Raw genomic sequence first — 20,567 nt, forward strand, 5'->3', positions numbered from 1 at the left:
CAGCTATGAACATTGGGGTGCATATGGCCCTTCTCTTTACTACGTCTGTATCTTTGGGGTAAACACCCAGTAGTGCAATGGCTGGGTCATAGGGTAGTTCAATTTTTAACTTTTTAAGGGACCTCCACACTGTTTTCCAGAGTGGCTGTACCAACTTGCATTCCCACCAACAATGTAGGAGGGATCCCCTTTCTCCACATCCTCTCCAACAATTGTTGTTTCTTGCCTTGTCTATCTTTGCCATTCTAACTGGCGTAAGGTGGTATCTCAGTGTGGTTTTGATTTGAATTTCCCTGATGGCTAATGATTTTGAACATTTTTTCATGTGTCTGTTAGCCATTTGTATGTCTTCATTGGAAAAGTGTCTGTTCATATCTTCTGCCCATTTTATGATTTGTTTATTTGTTTCTCGTGTATTGAGTTTGAGAAGTTCTTTGTAGATCTTGGATACCAGTCCTTTATCTGTGGTGTCCTTTGCAAATATATTCTCCCATTCCGTGGGCTGTCTCTTAGTTTTTTTGACTGTTTCCTTGGCTGTGCAGAAGCTCTTTATCCTGATAAAGTCCCATAAGTTCATTTTATCTTTTATTTCTCTTGCCTTTGGAGATGTGTCGTGAAAAAGGTTGCTCTGGCCGATGTCATAGAAGTTGTTGCCTATGTTCTCCTCTAGAATTTTGATGGATTCCTGTCTCACATTGAGGTCTTTCATCCATTTGGAGTTTATTTTTGTGTATGGTGTGAGAGAGTGGTCAAGTTTCATTCTTTTGCATGTAGCTGTCCAATTTTCCCAGCACCATTTATTGAAGAGACTGTCTTTTTTCCACCGGATGTTTTTTCCTGCTTTATCAAAGATTAGTTGCCCAAAGAGCCGAGGGTCCATTTCTGGGTTCTCTATTCTGTTCCATTGGTCGATGTGTCTGTTTTTGTGCCAGTACCATGCTGTCTTTGTGATCACAGCTTTGTAGTACAGCTCGAAATCCGGCATTGTGATGCCCCCAGCTTTGTTTTTCCTTTTCAACAGTTCCTTGGAGATTCGGGGCCTTTTCTGGTTCCATACAAATTTAAGGACTATTTGTTCCAGTTCTTTGAAAAATGTCCTCGGTATTTTGATCGGGATAGCATTGAAAGTGTAGATTGCTCTGGGTAGTATGGACATTTTAACTATGTTAATTCTTCCAATCCATGAGCATGGAATATTTTTCCATCTTTTTATGTCTTCCTCAATATCTTTCAAAAGTGATCTATAGTTTCTAGGATATAGGTCCTTTACGTCTCTGGTTAAGTTAATTCCAAGGTAACGTATGGTTTTTGGTGTTATTGTAAATGGGATGGATTCCCTAATTTCTCTTTCTTCAGTCTCGTTATTCGTGTATAGAAATGCAACTGATTTCTGGGCATTGATTTTGTATCCTGCCACCTTACTGAATTGTTCTATAACTTCTAATAGTTTGGGAGTGGATTCCTTTGGGTTTTCCATATAGAGTATCATGTCATCTGCAAAGAGAGACAGTTTGACTTCTTCTTTGCCGATTTGGATACCTTTGATCCCTTTTTGTCTTCTGATTGCTGTTGCAAGGACTTCTAGTACTATGTTGAATAATAGTGGCGAGAGTGGGCATCCTTGTCGTGTTCCTGATCTTAAGGGAAAGGCTTCCAAGCTGGGAAAATCTTAATAAAATCTATAGTGCAGTTAGTAATACTGTACCAATGTTAATTTCTTAGTTTTTCAAATGTCCCATTGGTATGTAAAATATCAAATTAAGTAAAGCTAGGTGAAGAGTATATGGCAACTCTCTGTACTCTCTTTACGTTTTTGTAAGTCTAAAATTATTTCAAAATAAAAAACCTAAGATAAAAAAGTTTTTGATACAGAGAAGATATTAATTCATAAATTCTTAAGATATTTTAAAGAACCCAGGGGCGCCTGGGTGGCACAGCGGTTAAGCGTCTGCCTTTGGCTCAGGGCGTGATCCCGGCGTTATGGGATCGAGCCCCACGTCAGGCTCCTCTGCTGTGAGCCTGCTTCTTCCTCTCCCACTTCCCCTGCGTGTTCCCTCTCTCACTGGCTGTCTCTATCTCTGTCAAATAAATAAATAAATAAAATCTTTAAAAAAAAAAAAAGATATTTTAAAGAACCCAAATCAACAAAATTACTATAAACTTAGACATTTAATTATTATGGTTAATAATTAAATTAGATATAAAATATAAGTACATTATACATAAATTAGTATTTACGCTGTCATTTCTTCAATAAATATTTATTTAGTACCATTGCTAAGCAGTTTTTATATAACTTTAAGAAATATTACTAGCTTAAATTATTAAATATGCCTATATTCTAATGTTGTCATGTACTGCTGCTAATATTTATGATTTGATACTGAGTCCTTAAGAACACAATTCTCAACTGACTTATCCTTTCATTATGCAAATGACTATCCGGGAACCCATAAAAAGGAAATGTAATTTATTAAGCTTCCTTTCTAATCTAAACTCTTCCTTTTTATATATCAATTGCTATCTTTTACTATCAGACTTTGTTAAGAAAATCTCATGGCCCCTTCCTTAGCCATTCATTTTATCTACCTATGCCTTTTACTTTCCAAACCTTATTTCCAATCTGATCAAATTGAAAGACAAAGACAGATACTGAAGAATGGTTGAGGAGAGTTATGTATGTTGATTTCAAACACTAGAGCAGATGAGGGAAATATCAAGGAAGATGTATTTGCAGGAAAAAAATAGAAGTAAAAGAATTAATTTTCCCTTTAATGAGAAATAAACTTTAAGACTAAAGTGACATAAGTAAGTTTTTGAAAACATGTAATAGGGAAAAAAACAAGAACGTAAGAGGAAGTAACTATGTGGAGTAAAGATTATATACTAGAACAACTAATCTAATCTAGTTAGTCTTTCAGATCGAATATTCTACAGTGGAATCTTACTCCTTCAGGGGTATAATGGGAGAAAAAAAAGATGGATACACACTTTGGAGCCAAACTGACTTATGTTAAAATCCTGAATTCGTTACTTATTAGTTACATGGCTTCAGAAAAGGTACTTTTTTTTTTTTAAATAAACCGTAGTTCCATATCTGTATTAGGGGATAAAACTATGTATCTTGCTATATGTAAAGCACAAAGCAAAGTGCCTATTATTTTCATTATTCTTAAAATAGTATCTGTATTGCTTTACGGTTATCTTTATTTAGGATATGACATAGATGGAATGAAAATTTTATAGGGAAGAAAAGGCAGGCCTTAAAGGGACTGTCTGGACACTCAAAGGACGGGAGAGTTACAGGGGCAATAAAGAAGGAATGGGTATAGAAATGGGAATTCATATATGCTAAAGACACCTTTCCCCTATTTTGCAAAGCCATAAAATCCTCTGAATAACAGTCATCCTTATCGCCCCTTCCCACACTCTATTCTTAAATTAAAACCTAAGGCGATTTTATAAGAAAAAATAGGAAAAATATATTTACAATTACTAATTTAGAAATCTAACTGAAATGCAGTTTCTGATAATCTAATCATATAATCAGCTGTCCATGTTTTTCATGATTTCAATCATACACCCAATTTCTCACCCTGAAGAAAAATCTCATCAGCTCCAAATTATATAAAAATTGGAAAATCACAACTTACCAAATCTTCTAAATTGAAAAGTTGTTCAAATCCCTCTGGTATACAAGTTAGTTCATTATGCTGGAGATATAGGCCTTTCAGGTTTCTTAGATTTGTAATTTCTTCAGGAAGTATTTGCAGTTTATTATGGCTATTGATTGATAAAATAAATGCTCAGTAATTTGGTAATAACATAATAAATATTTGTAAAGGTATTTTTGCTAACCAACTACATGGGCTCATTTTTAAAAATGAAATATGGTTACTAATTCTAAAACGTATCAAATTTCACATCCTAAAAGTATATAACTCATTAAGATTATAGTCATCTAAAGTAATCTAATTGACAGTTTCAAAGAAAACAAAGAAATAAAGGTTTTTAACCAAATAATTTGTGAACTTTTGATTGCTTCCTTATAACCCATTCTTGATTTTATATGCAATGTGAAAGGATACACTGGGCTCTTAATTTTTCATACTGTACCTAAATTTTAGTTTATTTTATTTTAAAGATTTTATTTATTCGAGAGAGAGAGGAGTGCTCACAAGAGCACAAGTTGGGGGAGGGGAAAAGGGAGAGGGAAAAGCAGGCCCTCCACTGAGCAGGGAGCCTGAAGTGGGGCTCCATCCCAGGACCGCAAGATCATCACCTAAGCCGAAGTCAGACACTTAACCTACTGAGCCCTATCCGGGCGCCCCTGTATCTGAATTTTAGAATTGTGACAGAGATATGGGCACATATACACTTCAACGGAGTCACAGCTTCTATGAGGATTATGTTTTTAAGCTAGAACTCAAGACAAAAATAGCTATTCCTGTTTAAAGGGCTGGCATGTCCAGCTGAATGTAATATACAACTCCACTCTTCTTTGTACTTAGTCTTAACTTTTCAGCTCAGTTCTTCTGTAGAGATACTTGGTTTATTGTTTTAGAAGTCCCAAGTCACTGAAGATAATACATTCCCTAATAATTAAGGGATGACCTGATTTAATTTATTCCCAGATTATCTCAACTATTTACTTAGGAATTCTATTCTATTTTCATGCCATCTACAACTACTTAACAAATAACAGGATGAAATGAGAAATACAATGGGGTAAAAATAAACTTAAATTATATAAAAATAAAACTAGTTGAAACAAAAATACTAAAAGATGTCTTCTAAAATAAATAAAAACCACTAAAAAACTATCAAGAACTGTCTGTTATTGTTTGGTCACTTAATTGAAATCTTTGTAGATTTCACAGGGATGCAGCTGGGCAGAGATGTAATTCTAGCTACATATTTCCTCCATTCCTCTTCCCATCTATTTCCTCCAACCTAACTATTATATTTTGAAGTGTCGGAAGCTAGAGCTAAAGCCATACCCAATCCATATTCCCTCACATATTCTCTCAACCCTCCCCATTCTTGCCTTTGCAGGTCATATGCAAGCCTTGGACTTGTATGGGGAAGAGGTTCTGATGTAGCTCTAAACAATTAGCACCTTTTATGTATAGATATTTTTGCTGATTTGTGGTAATTTTTTCAACAGATGAGGACTATAACTTAAGGAACCATTTTCTTTTCTTTTTTGGTGAGGAATCACTACATACCCCTTTTTTTTTTTTAAGTTTTTGATGTAGTGTTCCATGATTCAATATTTATGTATAACACCCAGTGCTCCATGCAATACGTGCCCTCCTTAATACCCATCACCAGCCTAGCCCAATCCCCCACCCCCCTCCCCTCTGAAACCCTGTTTGTTTCCCAGAGTCCACAGTCTCTCGTGTTAAGGAACGATTTTCCCTCAAAGCAATTAACTTACCCACAGAACACTGAGACTTGACTATGCTATGTTACATAGATCTGTAACCATACCAATTTCATAAACCAAAGTTTTTCAAACTATGTTTTGAACACTTAATAAACCTTTTTATATTATCTCCTATGAAATCTTCCCAAATCCCTTTCCCTTAATCTGTGTATATGTAATAACATAGGTATTTAACATTTCTTAGAAGACTAGATGTGTACTGAAGGGCAAACCAAGTTAGCCAGAGCCTTAGCCACCTGGCTTCCCACATACCTATCAACGAGTACCCGAAGCATATCTGCAGAACTCTAGGAGTCCTCAGAAAAGTTTAAAAACTACTAATACTAAAACCATGACATTTTCCATCATTAATGAAAGAATTATTTCAAATTTTTTCCTATTGCTTAACCTAGGTATTTTTTAGAATATCAAAATAACTTAAAACCTGAGATATCAACAAAAAGGTTACTAAAATAATCAGTAAGGTTTTGTTACATAAAAATAAAACAGAAAGAGGACACCTGGGTGGCTCAGTCAGTTAAGCATTTGCCTTCAGCTCAGGTCATTATCCCAGGGTCCTACTATTGAGCCCCAGGTCCTCGGGCTCCCTGCTCAGCAGGGAGTCTGCTTGCCCCTCTCCCTCTGTCTCCCTGCTCACTCATGTTCTCACTCTCTCTCCCAAATAAAGAAATCTTTTTAAAAACTAAATAAATAAATAAATAAAACAAAAAGTACTTTTAAAAAAATCAACTGGCCTTACATTTGGAAAATCAGAAAAACATGTAAGCAATTCTAAAACAAAAATAATCTGAGAAAATTTTAAATTCTTACTCTGTTACTAGAAAAAAATTTTAAAGATTAGATTTACACCCTTATATTAGCAATACTGAAATTAAATAAGCTTAAATTTTACCTGACATTAAGTTTCTGAAGATTTTCTAACTCTCTTATAGCAGAAGGAAGGGATGTCAGCTGATTATCATGTATCTGAAAGTTATTAAGAAACAGTCAATATCTTAGTCTTATATTTAACCATATGAGTTTGCCATTATACAAAATTTTTCCACAATAATTCTGTTATTCTAATTCAATAGTACAGTTGGAGTATTGTTAATTTGCTCTATGTATAGAATTAGAAAAGGAATCTGAAGTTGACCAAGCTCCTGTTCAAAAATCATGAAGTGATAAGTCATCAATTTTAAATAATACAATTAAAAAAAAACTTTACCTCATTGAGTGGAATTTCAATCTCAAATGAGAGATAAGAGGGTTAGAAACTAATAGCACTTGATGGTATGATTTATGACAACATACACAAAAAAAGAAAAAAAGAGAAAGGAGGGGGACCTCTATTATGTTCTCATATTATTTTCAAGATACAAGGAACCTTAGAGAACATCTAAGCCAATCCATTCATCTTGCAAGTGAGGACAAAGCCTCTCTAGAAATTTGACCAGATCCAACACTTTCAGACATGAATTGGAAGATTTCTGATGTTCCTAAGTTTAGTACATCAGAACTCCATAGATTGTGAAATAAACTACTCATGCTTTACAATATGACATCTCAATGAGACTAAAAAATACTCCTTGAATAAACACACAAAAAGTTAAGTTCATAAGTCAATACTGAAGTTTAAAAAAAATTAATTTCATGTACTTCTTTAATGTCTAGAATAATGAAGAGAAAAAAAACAGCAATAAAATAAGAAATGAGCAACCACAACCACTTGTTAAATACAAATTCTGTTTGCATGCAATAATGCATTAAATTCTAAGAACAATTTTTAAAAATAGGTAGTAGTGTCAGTCCTGGTTTATAGATGTGGAAACTGAGGTACAATGAAGTAACTTTCCCAAGGTCACACAGCTATCAAGTGACGCAGCCAGAATTGGAAGCCTGAGGTTTTGTAAGTTCACTCTTAACCATCATGTTATGCCTATCAATAATTCATTCTTCCTTGCATTCTACCAATTAAACATGTGTTTTCTGCTTATCAAAGCCTAAATTTACCTTTAGAGTCTCTTTATCTAATGACCCATATTTACATCAGTCAACTTACATCAAGAACAGTGAGCGCAGGCAGGAGTCGTAGGTCATCTGTAAGTGACTGAAGTTTATTGTTGGATATGATCAGTTTGGTCAAATCCGTCTGCTCCCACCATCGCTCAGTAGCACCAAATGAAAGATTCTGATTAGCTTCCTCAGGAATATCCACATTTATTCTCCAGACACACTGAGGTACTATTTCCATCAACACCACACCAAAAAGAAAACAAGAAGTGAGATACTAAGTGACATATTTTTATAATAGCCAGTTTATCTACCAAAAAATATTTTTTGAAACATTAAAAACTTTTTAAAAATTCAAAGAGCAATGAATTACAACTAAAGTTTACTTTATTCAAAACAGAATATGTATTTAATAAATTAAATCTTACTTTTATCTTTTTTTTTAAGATTTTATATATTTATTTGTCTGAGAGAGAAAGAGCACAAGCGAAAGGAGGGGCAGACAGAGGGAGAAGGAGAAGCAGCCTCCCCACTGAGCAAGAAGCATGATGCGGGACTTGAACCCAGGACCCTGAGATCATGACCTGAGCCGAAGGCAGACATTTAACCATCTGAGCCACCCAGGTGTCCCTTACTTTTATTTTCATTCAACTATATTTACTATACACATACCCTGCACAGGACACTGTAGTAGATATGTAAGACAATAAAGAAGGGACTTTACCATTATGCTAATACAATAAAAGCATGAAAATCAACATTTATAAGGTGATGTCGTAAGTTTTATAATAGGAGTATACACTGTCTGGTAAAGCACTAGTAATAAAATAGCTAATAATAGCTAACATTTATAAATACCAGGCAATTTTCTAACACACTCATTTAAACCTCATAATAATTCTGTGAGGTAGGTGCTGTTACTATTCTCATTTTATAGACAAGAAAAATGGGGCACAGAATGTATAATTTACCCAGGGCTATACAGCTAGTAGGTAGCAGAAATGGGATTCAAACACCTGCATAGCTATATTGTCTTGACTCTCATTTGGAAGGTATAACTAATTCTGGTAGCTGCTAAAATACCTAACATAAAATTTTATTTCTTACTCCAGCACACAACATTGTGTGAATTCTACTACAGCAAATACAGTAACTTCTTAAACACAGCAAATAAGACCATATAAGTTGAACAGGGAGAGTCCACTATAAAATCTGAAAGTCCAGAAGGTTATTAACTTGCTATAGCATTGTAGCAAAACTATTTTAGAGTCCTTCATTCCAGGGCATCTGTGTGGCTCAGTCGGTTAAGTGTCTGCCTTCGGCTCAGGTCATGATCCCAGAGTCCAGGGATCGAGCTCCACATTGGGCTCCCTGCCCAGTGCAGAGCCTGCTTCTCCCTCACCCTCTGCCCTCAGCCCCTGCCCCCACTTGGGCTCTCTCTCAAATACATAAAATAAAAAAAAAAAAAAAAAAAAAAATCCTTCATAGAAGTAGGACTACATAGAAGTATGATTTAGAACTTTGAGCGGTTATTAATCAAGGCAACAATTGGTTATATCCTGCAGTCACTGACTAAGATTTCAGAATGAGACTAAATAGAAAGGTGTGGTCAAATTTTCAAGTTGAGGACACTGAAGTATAATACAGGACTACTAATCTGATACATGGTTTTATAGAAGCAAAGCAAAGCTCCTGCAATCCATGAGATTTACACTCCTTCAAAAAAAATGGGGTACCTATATTCATATTAGAATGATCCCTCTCCTACCCCTTCTCTCTGGTTAGGTAGTCTCTTCTTTATACTTCTACCAATGAATCCAACTAATATGAATATTATAGAATATAAGTCCATTCATGTTTCAGTTTGTGGATAGAGGTTTATCTTTAAAGCAAAGCAAAATAAAAAGAACTCATTCTCCCTAACTTTTTCGAGAGCAAAAGCACCATAAAATGTACCATTATTACTATTACTACTGCTGCTGCTGCTATTATTATTATTATTATTATTATTATTATTATATTATTTTGGCATATGGGTATGGATGGTTAAGTGAGAATATGAAACACAGATCAACTCAGATTAGCATGTGAATTTATTGACACCAGAAGAGGCCATAGAAATGGGGATGCTCATGTATTTGACTAAATATCAATGTTACTCTTGAGAAATTTTTTTTTAAAGTTACCGATGTGCCGCCCAGGTTCAGTCACCAGCCAATATTTCCAGAACAAAAAAACAAGACAAAACAAAACAATACAAAACACACACAAAAAGGTACAGAAGAAACTCTATGATACGCACAACTCTATGCCAGAGAAAATATATAGAGCATTTGTGTATCTATTTTTCTCTGACACCTATATATAGATACATTAAGATAATTATAATTAAAAAAGCAATGTAGTAACAAATTTTGGTGAGGACAAAGGCGGGGAGCACAAGAAGTTCATACACAACATAAAATACCTGTTACATATCAACTACACTAAATGAATGTTACAATTTTATCATTATTTCAGATTTTTTTTGTTAGCAAAATTGTTCTTCTGGGAACTATCAAGGGATGGATAACTGTTGATACTATATTGTTACTGAACATGTATCAATTTGCTTTTCCATAAACCCTGACATATTGCTCGTTCTTTTCCCCATTACTGTTTGTGAGGTATCCCAAGAGCTTATAGCATCAAGATCTATGTCACTTTTCTTCCTCTACCCACAAATACAAAGAACCACTAAAAGTTATAAAAAGTCCTAATTATTGAGGAATTCTATAGAGCCATCCTAAAATAGCTTACCAATGCATGAAACAGATACTATCAGGTAAAAATAAATGTCAACAGGCATATAAATGTGACAAAAATTACTACGTACTCAGGTTGGTTTGTTTGTTTGTTTGTTTATTTAGCTCCACACCAGCATGGAGGCCAACACAGGGCTTGAACTTACAGCCCTAAGATCAAGACCTGAGCTGAGATCAAGTTTTGGGCATGTAACCAACTGAGCCACCCAAGTGTCCCTCATTTGCTTTATGTAATATTTAAAGTATTATATAAAATGTCAAATATATACATAAATTTAAAGAATAGTATAATGAAGTAACACTCCATATATCCATCACCCACCTATAACAATTATCAACTCATGTCTAGTCTTGCTTCATACATAATCTCATTTTATAATGATCTAAGCTATAATCATAAAGTAGAAAAAGAACAAATTAAACCCAAGTAAACAGAAGCAAAGAAATAAAGAGCAGAAATCAATGAAACGGAATAGATAAAAAACAATGAAACCAATACCTGGTTCTTTGAAAACTGGAGTATCACCTTAGATCCTACAGATATTAAAAGGATAAGGGAATATTATAAACAACTTTACATCTATAAATTCAACAGCTTAAATAAAATGGACAAATTCCTTGAAAGGGGGAAAAACCACAACAGCAATATCAAACCAGAGTAGCCTTGCATCTATTAAAAAAATTGAATTTGCTATTTTAAATATTCCCATTTAAATACTGAAAACACATTTAAAACAAAGAAAACTCCAGGCCCAGATGGCTTCATTGGTGAATTCTAACAGACATTTGGAGTAGAAATGATACTAATTCTACACAGACTCTTTCAGAAAATGGAGGAAAGAACAATCCCCAACTCATTTTATAAAGCCAGCATTACCCTGATACCAAACCAGACAAAGACATTAAAAGAAAAAAAGAAAAAAAGAAAAAGAAAAAAAAAACTACAAACCAAGCTCCCTAATGATTAGAGGCCCAAAATTCCTTAAGAAATTTATTACCTACATATAAAAAATACATCACAACCAGGTGAGAATTACATCAAGAATGCAAGGCTGTTTTAACATTTGAAGATCAATCAGTGTGATCTATCATATTAACAGAAAAAAAGACACCAATGATTCTCAAGAAATGCAAAAAAAAGAAAAAACTGACAAAAATAAACAAGATAAAAGCTCTCAAAAAACTAAGTACTTAAGGGAATTCCTTCGACCTAATAGAGGGTTTCTATGAAAAGCATATAGCTAACATCAGACATAATGGTAAAGACTAAGTGTTTTCTCTCAGTGCTTTCTTAAGACAAGGATGCCCATCCATTATCACTACTTCAGAATTTTACTCTGGGTCCTGACCAATGCAGTAAGATAAGGGAAATTAAAATTAAAAATTAAATTTAAATTTAAATTAAAAAATGGCATTCAGATTGGAAAGGAAAAAGTAAAACCGTCTCTATTAGTAGAAAACATGATCATCTATGTAGAAAATCCTAAGGAATCTATAAAAAAAATTATATGGAATGGGTTTAGAGATTCCACAGAATTCAAGGTTAATATAAAAAAATCAACCATGCTTCTGTGTATTAGCAATCAATTAATGAAAATATTTTTTAAATGCTTAAAGATTTATAAGACACAGCATCTAAAACTATGAAATACTCAGGGCTAAGCTTAACAAATATATGCAAAATCTGTGGTATGAAAATAAAAAATAGTGCTGTGAAAATTTGGAGGTCTAGATAAGCAGATAAATATACATTACAAACTAATTAAGTTGTCACTTCTCCCCAAGGTGACTTAGAGATTCAGTACAATCCTAATCAAAATCCCAGATGGTGTTTCTATAGAAATTAACAAGCTGATTCTAGAATGTATTATCAAAACTCAAAAGAACTAAATTAGATTAAATAATTTTTGAAACAGTAGAAAAAAGTAGAACTTAATAGTACTTGATTTAAATAGTCTTACCACAAAACTCGTCAAGACAGTGTATTAGTATAAGGATATACAAATCAATAGAAAAGATGAGTTCAGGAAAATTCCATGGAATAATACATTGTCAATTGATTTTCAACAGAAGCGCCAATTTAATAAGAAATAGTCTTTTCAACAAATGGCATTGGAACTGTAAATTCATATGGTTAAAAAAAATGAACCTCATTCTTTACCTTATGATACACTCTAAAATTAACTTACAATAATCATAAACTTGAATATGAAAGACAAAACTATAAAAATTCTAAAAACAGGAGGCGAGAATCTTCACAGCCCCTGGATGCATAACATTTCTTAGTACAGAAAAAGTACAAATCCCAAAAGAAAAGTAATTAATTGGACTTCCTCAAAATTGAAACCGTATGTTTTTCTAAAGAAATCATTAATCCTCAGACCAGGAAATTATATTAGATATCAACAGAGACAGAAATCCGGTAAGTACTTCTATCCCCAAAATACAAAAGGTCTTACAACTTAAATACAAATAGTCCAATTTAAAAATGGACAAAAAAATCTGAACACTTGGCGGAAGATATACAAATGGCCAATGAACAGTTGAAAAAGATGCTCAACATCATGAGTCATTAAGGAAATGTAAATAAAACCATAAGGAGGTACTATAACACAAGCACAAGAATGGCTAACGTCAAAAAGACTGACAATACAAAGTGTTGGTAATGACCTGGAGCAACTGAATCTCTCATGTTTACTAGGAGCAAAAAGGTTGGTAAATTCTTATGAAGTTAAATATATACTTATCATTATATGTCAAGCAATTCTATTCTTGGGTATGTAACTCAACAGGATGGATAACATATGTCTACACAAAGACTGTACTTGAAAGCTCATGGCAGTTTTATTCATAATAGCCAAAAACTAGAAGCAAATCAAATGTTGATCAACAGATGAATGGATAAAAAATTGAGGAATATACATACAATGGACTATTACTCAACAATAAAAAAATTACTGATATAAACAACATGGATGAACCTCAGAAAACATACTAAGAGAAGCCTAAAACAAAACAAAAATTCCAAATGCATAATTCCATTTAAATGAAATTCTAGAAGCAGCTAATATATATTGACAAAAAGCAGATTACCGGTTGTGTGGAATTAGCAGTGAGGGGTTGACTGATAAAAAGGGGCTAAAGGGAACTTTTTGAGTGTTGGAAATATTCTGTATTTTTTATTGTGGTAGTGGTTACACAATTGTATGTATGTATATATATATGTGTGTGTATACATATATATATGTCAAAACTTGCTGAATGGTACACTTAAAATGGATGCACACATTGTTTATAAATTATACCTCAATAAGGTTAATTCAAAATAAAATAATGTAATATATCAAGGTAATCTTATGTATGCATATATTCACGTGTGTGTGTATCTCAAGTGAATGAGTAAACAAATTGAGGTATACATATATATGCATAAATACACATACATATATATACCTACACACACAGATACATATATTTCTCACAAGATAATTGTCTCAAACACTACTACTCAATACAACTTTCTGCAATGATGCAAACATCCTATATGCTGCACTATTCAATATGGTAGCCACTAGCTGCATACAGCTATTAACACTTAAAATGTGGCTAAGGTGAATTTTATTTAATTTTGGTTAATTAACATTTAAATAGCCATAGGTGACTAGAGGATTCCACAATGAACAGAATGGCCATTAAAAAAGACTGAGAAAAGATTTCTTTGCATGTTTTGGGGGGCATATTACTCTTTCTTCACTGACGATAGCTAATTATAGAAATGGGGACTACAGATGGTAGTCTGTAGTCTACCCAATTTAATTTAATTTCTTAATTGAATTTAATAGTCTAAACAGCTAATAAGAATTAACCAAAGTATCAGATTTTAATAACAAATTAATCCAGAAAGAAACTATGGCAAAGAACTGCCTAATTTAGGGAAGATACTTAGAAGTGGGTAAGGGAAGAAACAGAAAAGAAATTCTTTAAAAATGTTTAAAATGGTGTTTACATGGACAGATAAAAGAATATGTAGCCAGAAAACCACAGGAGCAACAAATCATGATATTTAAAAATCTTTTTTTTGATGGTTTTGAACAGTTTCACAGATACAATGATCACCCATAGTACATATTTCCTTAAAGGAGAAAACCGTAATCATTCCTATTAAGGTCTATATCCTCATATATGTAGATTCCACCTTCCAAAAGGTTGTAAATATATTAAACTATGATACACAGTAGGACATTATGGATGTATCACTGACCAAAGAGTCAGAGAACTAAGCCTTGGTTTAAACTGTGAAACTAATCAAACTGGTGAGTAATCCAACATCTCTGGTTACCAATTTCCTTGTTAATTAAATGAGAGGGCCCCACAGTTAACTTAAACGCTAGGATGCAGCAATAGTAATACAAAAAGTCTTTTGCTAAGTGCAGAATAATATTTTAATATCAGCTTATCCTACAAATGCCATTCACTAAACCCTCTACCCAATTATGAAGATTTTATAATAATAAACCAGTAAGTCCAGCACTATGTAAAAGATCAGGGAAAGCTCATTGATAAACATTCCAAATTTCTCCATAGTAGTTTATTCATGGCAACCAATGGCCCCTTTACATTAAAGAAAGAATCCCATACTGAGGATCCACAATACTACAATGTCACTTTCAGACTATCTTTAAAGTTTATTAAGAAACAAACACACACATACACATATACACACACACCACCAGAGTAAAATTAAACAATTATATAGAAGGCATTAACTCAGTTTCAGTTTGAGATTGATACAGAGCAATGTATCTTTGGGTTTTAGAACACCTCAGTCATTGTTATGTTAGAATGCATGAAGAGAACTGTTTTCTCTTGAAGTCCAGCAGGACACTGTAAAAAAAAAAAAAAAAGAAAAAGAAAAAGAAACTGTTCAAAAAAGAAAACATTTTTACCATTTCTCTTTAAGAGGACATCTCAACATTTCTCTTTAAGAGAAAAACAAGTTTGAGTTTATACTTTAATTTGAGGGTACATTCAGTTTTATAGTTAAGATAAGCCTCACTGAAACTGTGATTCCATTCTTCCCAATCTGTACTTTTCCTGTGACAATATCTATGACAGATGGCATTCACTTAACTAACGCCCCCTGTCCTCTCCTACTCAAGAAAACATACTAAAATGCAAGTGAGTGAACATATTAATACAGGGATAAGCTTAAGTTTTGCACTAAATAATTAAACAAATTTTGGCACCGATAATAACTTGAGATACACTTCTCAAGAGACTGAAACACTGAAGTTCAAAACTATTTTAACAGACCAAGAAATAGGAATGGCGCTTTCAATTAACCATCTATTTCCTTGCTTCATAATCCAAACAAACAGACTTTCCTGGATTTCAGTGTACTAAAAACTAAATGTTTACCTCAAGATTCTGCCATTATATACAGATTAAAACACTTTCCTCTTGTTTTCATCTCTAAGAGTGTTCAAGAATAGCTTGTTTGGATGATCCACTCGATAGTTTCTTTCTGGATTAATTTGTTATTAAAATCTGATACTTTGGTTAATTCTTATTAACTGTTTAGACTATTAAATTCAATTAAGATAACCAGTAGTCAAAATAGAGTTAAGTTAAATAGTAAAGCAGAACACAGTTAATATAAATTTAAGAACGGTTATTTAAAACTTGGGAAATATATGGTTTATGTTACTCTTTTTACTGTGTCATAACAAACTGTACATACTGAAAAAGGCAAATTTTAAGTACCTTAAAACAGATGGCCTAGAAGCCCTAGACCTATTTACTTAATTCCACAAATGGAAACTAACCAAACTGCTCTCCTCAAAATAAGGATAGCCTTATACCCATATATCCCTTTCAAATAATAGGGTTTCTAAACAAATTTAATTGGTTTGTTTAGTAAAGTATCCACTTACCAATATTCTTGTCAGTTTAACAATGTGCTTTCCTTTAAAATTTATAGCATTCTTTTGTTCCGAACTCTGGTACCTTTTACTTTCATTCAATTTTTGACGTATCACCCAAAAACATTTTCTACACCACCATTCTACCAATGTCACGTAACCACAAGGCAACAATCAATATCTCCTTTTCAACTCCATCTTTCTTTTATCTGGTCCAATGAAAAAGCTGCAATATCTATACTAAACCAAACAATGATACATTTTTGTGTACTTGCTCAGAAAAAGAGCTGTCATTCAAAAATGTCCAGAATATTTCTAATATCCTTCTTTGAAGCTGGTTATTAACAGTTACTTTGTTTCAGCACATCTTTGTCAGTAAGTTGTAGAACTGACACTCAAGAATAACTTTAAAAATGCCAACAATATTCAAATGTTTAAATAAATTATAGTAGTCATGATATATTACAGTCATTAAAAATAATCAGATTATTCAAGTGACACCAAAAAAATGTCCAAACAGAAGTCCAGCAGGACTCAGTACAATTCTAAATTTGTTAAAAATAAAAAACAAAAAGCAAATTATACATCATATTCACACAAAAAACTTTAGAAACCGTCAAAATGTCAACAGTGACTAAACCTGAATGATTATTTTCCCTTTTTATGCTTTCTATAGATTATGCTTTTTCTATAATGCTTTTATAAAGAAGAAAATAATATGTGGGTATTTTCATAAAAGAACTATGGCCTATCAAAAGAAAGGGTACTAAAAGCCATCAAGAGTACTCATTTCAGTCACAGGTAAAAATTAATGTGTACTGGGTACCAGTTAACACCCTATTAGGTAATAAAATGTCTTACTGCTCTTAGAGCTTCCACTAAGAACAATCAATTCAAGAAAGCCACCATTTAAGAAAAAAAATAAACAGAATTTTAATTGCTTTGGGTTATATACATCAAAATTAAAGGTAAAGTTCTATTTTTCCAATATAGAAATAATGGACATGAGCAATTTTAAATTGCTGCATAAATATAGAGGGAAGAAAGACCTGAAGTACAACACAAAAATTTGTTGTTTAACATGTGCAATTCTTAATAAATAAATTTGAATAAAACTTATATTAAAATGCCTATGTGACTATATATTGTTTGAAGTGTTAATTTGCTTCTTCACAATATCTGGAAGAAACATAGATAGAAGATATATAACAAATGCAAATTAAATAAGTATCTGTAACTCCCCACGCATTCAAACACTTCCACATTTATTATCTCATATCTTTCATATAAAATATCTCATGATATCTCATACATATTGATAGCAATCAGAAAGAAGCCATGTTTGATAATCGCTTTTGAACATAATTCATAATTTTAGGTAATAATATTTGGAGATAATAATAAAAATAATGAGAAGACTTTTTTATTTTTATTTATTTATTTGGAGATAGAAAGCAAGGGGGGATGGAGGGGAGAGAGGGAGAAAGTGATTTTTAAGCAAGCTCCACGCCCAGCGTGGAGCCCAATGTGGGGCTCGATCTCAGGACCCTGAGATCATGACCTGAGCAGAAATTAAGAGTCAGATGCTTAACCGACTGAACCACCCGGGCACCCCAATAAGACTTTTAAAAAAATGAGTATATTTTTAAAATATAACAACATGTAGACCAGTAAAAGGGACAAGTTAGTAAAAGTTTCTCAGAAAATAGCAATCATTTTTCTACAATTACTTTATGTCAAAAAACAAAGTCACTTACGCAGCTTTTATCTATACATCATATAACACACTTTAAAAAATCCTAACTAACAGGCTACTGGCCTTCTACGTATTGCTTATTCATTGAACCCTAACTTACTGAACAGAGACATGCAGCATACAAAGACAAAGGACAACCATGTTCAACAGTAGGAAAACAAACAACCCAAATAAAAAAATGAACAAAGGATCTGAACAGGCACCACACCAAAGAAGATATACAGATGGCAAACAAGCTTATGCAAAGATGTTCCACATCATATGTCATTAGGGAATAGGAAACCAAAACAACATTGAGATAGGACTACATACTTATTAGAATGGCTGAACTCCAAAAACCTGATAATACCAAATAGTGGCAAGGATGTGGAACAACAGAACTTTGATTCATTGCTGTTGAGAATGCAAAATGGTACATCCACTCTGGAAGTCAGTCTGGCAATTTCCTATAAAGCTAAGCGTACTCTTACCATGTGATCTAGCAATGGCACTCCTAGGTTTACACCCAATTAGTCGAAAATTTACGTCCACACAAAAACCTGAGCACAAATAGCAGCTTCATTCATAACTGCCAAAAACTGTAAGCAACAAAGATGTCCTTCAAAAAGTAAATGGATAAAATGGTACATCCATACCATAGAATAATATTCAGTGGCAAAAAGAAATGAGTTATCAAGCCATAAAAAGACATGGAGGAACCTTAAATGCATACTGCTTAGTGAAAAAAAGCCAGTCTGAAAAAGCTACATATTGTGAGATTCCAAATATATGATATTTGAGGAAAGGCAAAACTACAGAAGCAGAAAGACTGGTGGCTGCCAGGCTTGCCAGAATGAATAGGCAGAGCTCAGAGGATTTTTAGGCCAGTAAAACTGTTCTATATGATGCCATAATGATGGATTCAGGACATTATGCATTTGTCAAAACTCATAGAACTGTACAATACTAAGAGTGAACAGTAATGTGAACTATGGATTTTAATTAATAATAATGTATCAATATTAGTTCATCAACTGTAACAAGTACGTTAATGTAAAATGTTAACAAAGGGGAAACTATAAGCTGGGGAAGGGTGTATATGGGAACTCTGTACTATCTGTTCAATTTTCGGGAAACCTAAAACTATTCTAAAAAGACTATTGTTCTACAGTCTAAAAGATTGTTTTAAAAGATTAGTTGTTTGGGGGAAATAATTTTTTATTACTGATATTGTTGTTAAAATATAGGATTCTGAGAAAATATGGGAGGACCCTGTAAATACTTAAGGGCAGGATTTCAAAAGGTTTTTGCATGTTGCTCTAAGAACTTTATACTGAATCTTGTGATGTATGGGGAGTCATTAAATGTGAGTGACATAATAAGATCCAGGTTTTAGAAAGATAACTCTTGGTAATGACACTGATTTAGAGTGTGAGACTTAAAGAAATCCAGGAAAGCATTTAGGAAGCTATTACAATGTTAATGGCAACAGCAATAAAAATGATAACAATTTTTATTGTGTACCTTTCATGTACCAAGTACCTTGTGTGTATTATCTCAATTAAACTTAGTAGGCCCTATTATCACTACCACATTATAAATGAGAAAATAAGGTACAATGAGATTAAACATCTCAAAGTTACATGAGGAAAGATATGCAGATAAGGAGCATGGCTCCATAAGGGGCTATACATGGTTCAGAATTACAGTGGTCTGTGTGTCAAAGGTTGAATGATAAGAGATGTTGAAGGCTATAGCTAGATAGACACCTTCTACATTATGGTAACAAGGATTTCTTTTTGATTCATAAGCTACAGATAACCATGTGCTTCTTCCATTTATATTTTTCTCCTCTATGAAATACTATACATCCACTCATTCAACGTAATTTATTGAGTACCTAGTATGTGCCAGGTATTGTGGTAGGCTCTGTTAATAATAACCTAAGCCCTGATCATGGCATCATGGAGTTAAGAATCAAAATTCATTTGCTTCCTTAAATTTTAATAGACAAAATCATCTGGGTCCAATCAAAAAGTACATTCTAGTGCACCACTTAATATTTGGAAATACTCATTCATTCGCTTATTCCTTCCACAAACATTTAATAAGAATCTATCATGAACCAAGCACTATTTTGGTTGTTAGTGATACAACAATGAGTAACACAAAGCTCCTGGATTTCATGAAACTAACGTTCTAGTGAGATAGCAGGGAAGACAATAAACAAATACATAATATAAATTCTGATAGTGATAAATGTTATTTAAAAATTAAACAGGTTAAAAAAAGAAAACCATAGTGTTAACAATGGTATTTATTGATTAGGGTTGTTAGGAAGGGCCTGTCTGAGGTGTAACCTTTCAGAAGCGTCCTACAGGAAGCAAAAACCACTAGTCAGGGATCAAGGAAAATGTTCCAGGCTCTGGGAAAAACAAATGTGCATGTCCATCTGTAGTTTTAAAATATTTATGTTTCCATTGATTAAAAGCTTTTCCAGGTAGAGCAGAGATTTTAGGTCATATACCCTTTCATTTGTTCCGAAAGTATTTGCTTGGTCTACTCTATACATGACACAACAACAACAACAAAAAAAAAACAATCATTAAAAGGAAAATGGAAGGTTTCAATCCCAGATAGCCTAAAACCTGAATGTAATTAGAGAA

The 20,567-nt window shown here is 33.2% G+C and overlaps 1 protein-coding gene across 2 annotated transcripts in view; it reads right to left on the reverse strand.

The window, feature by feature from the left end:
• Positions 1-20,567, reverse strand: part of LRRC40 (leucine rich repeat containing 40) — a 58,775-nt gene that overhangs the window by 37,606 nt on the left and 602 nt on the right. For both annotated transcript variants that reach the window (XM_002925823.4, XM_034653684.1), the window contains exons 2-4: positions 7,491-7,672; positions 6,342-6,415; positions 3,654-3,783 (exon numbers count right to left, since the gene is read on the reverse strand). In XM_002925823.4, coding sequence (XP_002925869.1) covers positions 3,654-3,783; positions 6,342-6,415; positions 7,491-7,672 — 386 coding nt within the window. The remainder of the gene's footprint in view (positions 1-3,653; positions 3,784-6,341; positions 6,416-7,490; positions 7,673-20,567) is intronic.

The sequence above is a fragment of the Ailuropoda melanoleuca genome, chromosome 2 (genome assembly GCF_002007445.2).
Source record: "Ailuropoda melanoleuca isolate Jingjing chromosome 2, ASM200744v2, whole genome shotgun sequence".
In the NCBI taxonomy this organism is placed as follows: Eukaryota; Metazoa; Chordata; class Mammalia; order Carnivora; family Ursidae; genus Ailuropoda; species Ailuropoda melanoleuca.